The sequence below is a fragment of the Triticum urartu genome, chromosome 6A (assembly GCF_056163025.1).
Source record: "Triticum urartu cultivar PI428250 chromosome 6A, HENAU_Tu73, whole genome shotgun sequence".
Taxonomy (NCBI): domain Eukaryota; kingdom Viridiplantae; phylum Streptophyta; class Magnoliopsida; order Poales; family Poaceae; genus Triticum; species Triticum urartu.
This window is the reverse complement of record NC_141878.1, coordinates 100,034,519-100,040,883: the sequence shown is the minus strand read 5'-3', so window position 1 is coordinate 100,040,883 and position 6,365 is coordinate 100,034,519. Positions and strand designations below refer to the sequence as shown.

The window sequence follows — 6,365 nt, the reverse complement described above, 5'->3', positions numbered from 1 at the left end:
TCTAGAGTTGGGGCCCTCGGCCACCGCCCAAACCTCGACGTATCGCCACCAAACCATGTATTTATGATTAAATAGGTCCTTATGTAACTAGAAATGATTTTTGGAAAAAATAAATAGCAAACTATGAGGCAGCTACAGTTCAAATTTGACCTGCTTCCAACTGAATCGGCGGAAATTTGTCTTTTTCACGAGAGGTGGATCAAAAACTTTTACACCCAACCATTTTGTCAATTGTGCATTAAATATGGCCTAGTATTTTATAAAAATGATTTGGTCCAATTTTGCAACAATTATTTGGTAGTTCCTTCACAAAAAAACCTCCTTTCGGGCACTCAAAAAATGGAAAATGGTTTTTTCGTCCAACGAAAATGAAAACTTCCTTAGGCAACATTGTTTGCCATTCCAATATGCACCCTTGTGCACAATATGAGATCATTTGAACAAACTATGCCATGAATGTGGCCATAAGATTGATCATTTGGCTTGAAAGCCATTGATCTCCACACATGATAGCTCGTTTCTGAGAACACTTTTTAAAAATAATTGTCGTATTACAAGTTAGTTATTTTTCCTGGGAACTTGGCCACATATAATGACACAATGCGAAGGTTTCCCAATTTTTTGATTTTTTTTGAATTTTTTATGCCCGTTTCAAAATGCGGTCAAAACGGCGGGAATGACCGTTCCTAGCTAGCGGTTGAATCTTGGATTTTTTTTTGGTGTTTCTCTGATTAAATAGGTACTTATGTACCTAGAAATGATTTTTTGTAAAAAATAAATAGCAAACTATGATGCAACTGCAATTCAAATTTGACCCGCTTCCTGCTGAATCGACGGAAATTTGTCTTTTTCACGAGAGGAGGATCAAAACTTTTTACACCCAACCATTTGGTCAATTGTGCACTAAATATGGCCTAATATTTTAGAAAAATGATTTGGTCCAATTTTGCAACAATTATTTGGGAGGTCCTTCACAAAAAAACCCTTTTGGGCACTCGAAAAATTGAAAATGGTTTTTCCGTCCAAGGAAAATGAAAACTTCCTTAGGCAATATTGTTTGTCATTCCAATATGCACCCTTGTGCACAATATGAGATCATTTGAACAAACTATTCCATGAATGTGGCCATAAGATTTATCATTTGGCTTGAAAGCCATTGATCTCCACACGTGATAGCTCATTTCTGAGAATACTTTTTTAAAATAATTGCTGTATTACAAGTTTGTTATTTTTCCTAGGAACTTGGCCACATATAATGAAACAATGCAAAGGTTTCCCAATTTTTTGATTTTTTTGAATTTTTTATGCCCGTTTCAAAATGCGGTCAAAACGGCGGGAATGACCGTTCCTAGCTAGTGGTTGAATCTTGGAATTTGACCCGCTTCCAGCTGAATCGGCGAAAATTTGTCTTTTTCACAAGAGGAGGATCAAAACTCTTTACACCCAACCGTTTGGTCAATTGTGCATTAAATGTGGCATAGCATTTTAGAAAAATGATTTGGTCCAATTTCGCAACAATTATTTGGTAGGTTCTTCACAAAAAAACCCTTTTGGACACTCGAAAAATGAAAAATGGGCACTTGAAAAACCTCCTCAATTATTGACGAGAGGTGGATAGACAGCTATTGAGACACAAGCATTTGGTCAATTGTACCTAAAATATGATCTAATATTATTGAAAATAGAGTGGTGCCATTTTGCAACAAATATTGGTAGGTGCTTCAAAAAATATATACCATTTTCGACACTCCAAAGGTTGAAAATGTTTTTTTGCAAATAAAACTCATTTTTGAGATCAATTTTTAAAGATATTTGTATTATTCCAGGTTTGTTATTTTTCTGAAAAACAAGTCTCACTTGTGACACGATGCTATTGTTCTTATTTTTTTCTAATTCTATGATGTTATAAAATAGGTGACATGATTTAGCATATTATTTAATTGATTACGACCAATTTAGATGGTTATAAAATCGTCAAAGTGTGTACTACATTGTGATTGGTGGAACCGTTTGTGGCACAGATCGATGAGATGGCAGACATCCTACCATCCATTGCTAGCAATCCAACGTCCATCCATCCGTCCATGCAAAGAAAGGAAAAAAACCCACCGCACCAAACCCTACCTCTCTCTCACCTCTCGTCCCTTCCTTCCGCCCGCCGCCTTCCTCTCTCTGTCCCCGATCTAGATCGTCCTCTCCCTCATCCCTCGCGGCACGCCCTCCTTCCCTCGGGCTGGCACCGGCGGCGCCCTCCTTCCTTTCTATCACCGGCGGCGCCCTCCTTCCTTTCTGTCACCGGCGGCGCCCTCCTTCCCTCGCGCTGCACCCGAACCTCGCTCCCGCTCCCAGCTCTTCTTCCTCCTCCGCTGCAGCTAGAGTTTCGTCTCCCCGAGCCCCAATCCCCGAAGCTCGGATCCAGCAACACCATCAGCGATGGCGGCCGCGGAAGATCCTCTCCAAGGTCAAGCATGTCCGGGCCAAGCCTGTCGGCCGCCCTCGCGGGTGACTGCCTCCGCGGTGACGATGGCGACCTCGTCGTCCCCGGAGGCCACGACGCCCCTCAAGGCCGACCTCCGCCACATGAGTGATCCATCTATCTCGTCTCTCCAACAATTCGGTTCTCGCCGCTTCGATTCCTTTTGATTCCACAAGATATTGTGTACCACTTCGGTACATGCGTGCGTGTGAGCTGACTCTTCTTCTGCGTGGTTCGTAGGTGTTCCGGATGCACGCACGAGTTCGACCTGCACAAGCCACCGGTGCTGCAGGAGGTGGCGGATTTCTTCAATGGCCACGGAATCGAGGACTTCACCTTCAGCAGGGGCAGGGTGAAGGTGACCCATCTGAGTTACCTTAAGCCTGTGTATCATCTATATGAAATAATAGGTCTATTAGTCACCAATAATAGGTCTATTAGTCACCAATCAAGGTGACTAATGTGCCACTGCTGACACACCACACATTCCAGTAAAATTGCACACAGATTTATCACCATAAAGGTATCCATCTCTGTGTCGACTAACATTCTTATTGGCACTGTGTTGCAACTTTTTTCATATTGGCAAGCAGTAGCATTAGAAGGTCATCTTCATGACACAGTATTGCTGTTTGCTGAGTGAGTATTTATGGACGGAGTACACTAATTTTTTCCGGAACTGTTAGTCAGTAGCTTAGCATCACTGTAGAATATGTTAAGTAACAGTGAGTGAACAAATGCATTGCAGAGATAGTTCGTAGTCGAGACCTATCCTTCCTTTAATTATTTTTTGGGAATACGCATGAGTGTGCGTATCATGCATTAGAGAAGGAGCCTTCCTTTAATTCTTCAACACTAACATCTTACTCTATTCTCTCTGTTATGCAGGTACGGCTCATGCAATGTTCACTCGCTTCGCCGTCAGTTGTCAAGGGCTGCTCATATCTGACAGCCCCGTAAATATTGTTAACGCCCATGTGGGCGCTCTCTTGTCTGGGATCTCTATGTGGAACTGATTTAAACACTGATGTGTGATATGATGAGTTATTCCGAATCAGAGTGTGATATTGATATTATGAGTCAGTAATAATATATGGGCTTGAGAACATCCTTTTGTTGCTGCATTTGATTTTTTTCCTTCTGCATCTGCTTGTCTAGCTTGGGGTATATTTTTGTGCAACGCCGGTGCGACCATGCTGTCTCAGTTCCTTGTGGTATGCCATGTTTGCTGAGCTATCATTCAGCGTCATGTTAAGGGCTGTTGACAACTTATGCTTCCATAAGCTGAGGCACGCTTGCTGGATATCTGGTTTCTTTTTTGTCATCCCAATGTGGCTTTATGAGCCAATAAGGTGCGCTTGGTTACAGCTTGTGCTGCTGTAAGAACATGAATGTGCTTAGGTTGGATCTATTTTTTGCGGGGTTGGATCTATTTGTTTTACCTAAGCTCGGGCAGTGGGCACACTTGTGCGATGATGGTCATGTGTATATGCAAAATAATAGGTCTATTAGTTGCATTTATGGTGACCCATCTATATGAAATAATAGGTCTATTAGTCACCAATACTTGAGTTAAGCTAACTCTTTACCTGCTATGCTATAGTAGGCCTTGTTCATATTTATTAGTGAAGTTTGCTTGTCCATAGTGATCCATATACATGCCATTTGTGTTTAACGTTCTCTGAAATGAAATAATAAGATTCACACTCCATGGACCAGGACGACCACCGGGACCTCCACGGCGATGATGAAGCCTGCACATGGTCGAGCTCGATGGAACAACAGTGCCTCGGTGTGGTGCGGTTGGGCCACTCCAGTGCATCAGGAACTCTGCATGCTGTTGTCCTTTGTCTCATCATCTTAACTACTACAGTAGTAGGAGTATTTTATATGCTGTTCATTTCTTGGCCACCCAGCATGTTTGCTAATCATCCATCTGCCTCATGTTATATGATCCCTACCTAGTAACTTCATTGTATACAGACTTGTGGTGTTGGTTCAGTTTAGTCAAATTAATATATATACTGCTATGCTGCTACTACTACTGCTGTCTACATTTAATCCTGATTAGTAGCTTCATCAATAAGTGGCAAACAAAACAATGTTGATTTTCATCTTATCTCTGTGACAACCAATGGAGTTGAATTGCAGCATGCATGTCAAAGCTGGGTTCAATTCTTGGGCAATATATGGTAGTTTCCACTCTTCACGCCCAAGATTAGTATGCTGCAGCTCTCCCTCCTCACTCCATACATCCAGGTACTAGTTACCCAACGAGCAGCCCTGCACCTCGCTGGATCTCGCCCAAACCCCGCTCATCTTGCTGCTTGTGGTAGGGAATACTCTCTGTTGAGTATTTTGAGGAATGAATATCTTTTAAGTATGGAGTTAGGATTATCTAATAAAATTTCTGCTATATATATATAACTGAGATTGCTAGCATCATTTACACAAGATACACCCTTTGAATTGAATTGATTGGTTCAGTTTTGTATATTCTTCACCCAGCCTTCTATCATGCTTGTAACTAGTGCTCTGCTCATGTTGTTAGACAGGATTTTCACTTCCTGCCATCCCAGCCTTCTATCATGCTTACAAGATTTTTCTTTGCACGGCAGTAGCACCAATACCTTGCTGCTGTTGGGAATGGAAGGGAGCTGTTCCATGCACTGAACCTGGGGAGAAAATCACCTTCGGCATGTACACCATCACCTTGGGCGTGCTTGTGGCGCTGCTGCTCGGCCTCAACATGTCCTGGAGTGCCATTAGCGTCGCCCTCACGCTCATCTTCCTCGACTTCAAGGACGCTCGTCCCTGCCTCGAGAAGGTAATTGTCTGTCCATCCGTCTGTAGTTAAATAAGTTGTGCCCCATTGATGTCCTACTACTGTTAATTGTTACTACCATGGTGCTGATGCTGTTCAGAATATGATATGTGCCTTAATTCTAAGTTCTGGTCTCTCTTAAGAGACACTTCTAGCTTTTCTGACTCAAAGTTGTTAACTTGGTACTGCATGAGTTTTACTACTTCTAACACAGAGAGTATTTACTACTGCCAACACAGAGATTTTGTATGCATGCTACCTGATGAGTGCTTTCTTTGTAATATTTCACCTTCGTATGCATAGGTTTATTCGGTTTGAATATTGCATGACATGAAATAGATATTTACAGTGTTTTTCTCAACTTGTTTTCACTGTCACTTGATATATACTTGCTTGTACTTGAAGCTGTGGGTTAATGTTGGTGGTTTTGTTCTACTTGGATGCATTGGTACCCATCATCGAGCGAACGGATGCAACAGCGGCAAGAAGCTCATGGCTGTGTGCATCTAAAGCACACCATGGACACCATCCACTTCCTCATCAATGCTAACTCAATCCAGATCATCGTTGACACTATCATCCACAGGTATCTTCCTTGGTTCCCTTTATTCTCTCCTGCCTTTGTGATGTTAGTATGCGTGTGCTGATGAGTATTGTTAGATCTTGCCAGTTGAATGTATGGTCATGATAGTAGAATGGTATTTTGTTTCAGGCGCAATGTGTTGTAGTGCAGTTTTTTGCACAACCTGCATATGTGCCATGCATATTCATATTGTGTCTCTGTTTCTTATATGAACTACTATCTCATTTTAACTAGCTCGACAACAAAAAGCATGGTACTAGCTGAATTTGTGTTATCATTCTAAATACATGTCCTTTTCTTGAATGGTCTGTTCATAATATATTTGCCCCAGTTTTTCTCATTCTACTCTGATTCATGTAACAGGATGACAGATGAAGCCATGTTGCTGTTTTGTTTGGTCTCAGTCCTGACTATTGCCGTCAAGCGAGTCCGGCGTGTTGTTCATCTGACTATGGTTCCAGCCCTGACTATCGAAGTTTTTG

The 6,365-nt window shown here is 41.9% G+C and overlaps 2 protein-coding genes across 2 annotated transcripts; both read left to right on the top strand.

Moving 5' to 3' along the window:
• Positions 1–2,433: 2,433 nt before the first annotated feature.
• Positions 2,434–3,436, top strand: LOC147964226 (uncharacterized). Its single transcript, XM_087529885.1, has 3 exons — positions 2,434–2,600; positions 2,717–2,834; positions 3,365–3,436. Exons 1-3 carry the CDS (start codon positions 2,434–2,436, stop codon positions 3,434–3,436), a joined length of 357 nt encoding a protein of 118 aa, XP_087386011.1.
• Positions 3,437–5,174: 1,738 nt separating this feature from the next.
• On the top strand, positions 5,175–5,859 carry LOC147964225 (silicon efflux transporter LSI3-like). Its single transcript, XM_087526556.1, has 2 exons — positions 5,175–5,303; positions 5,706–5,859. Exons 1-2 carry the CDS (start codon positions 5,175–5,177, stop codon positions 5,808–5,810), a joined length of 234 nt encoding a protein of 77 aa, XP_087382682.1. The 3' UTR covers positions 5,811–5,859.
• Positions 5,860–6,365: the final 506 nt, after the last annotated feature.

Excerpts from the sequence above, each read along its gene's own strand:
- LOC147964226 (XM_087529885.1), top strand. The coding sequence starts at position 2,434 with ATGGCGGCCGCGGAAGATCCTCTCCAAGGTCAAGCATGTCCGGGCCAA. Across the intron at positions 2,601-2,716 it reads ATGAGTGATCCATCTATCTC|GTGTTCCGGATGCACGCACG; the intron begins GTCTCTCCAACA and ends CGTGGTTCGTAG. Across the intron at positions 2,835-3,364 it reads TCAGCAGGGGCAGGGTGAAG|GTACGGCTCATGCAATGTTC; the intron begins GTGACCCATCTG and ends TCTGTTATGCAG.
- LOC147964225 (XM_087526556.1), top strand. The coding sequence starts at position 5,175 with ATGTACACCATCACCTTGGGCGTGCTTGTGGCGCTGCTGCTCGGCCTC. Across the intron at positions 5,304-5,705 it reads CTCGTCCCTGCCTCGAGAAG|CTGTGGGTTAATGTTGGTGG; the intron begins GTAATTGTCTGT and ends TTGTACTTGAAG.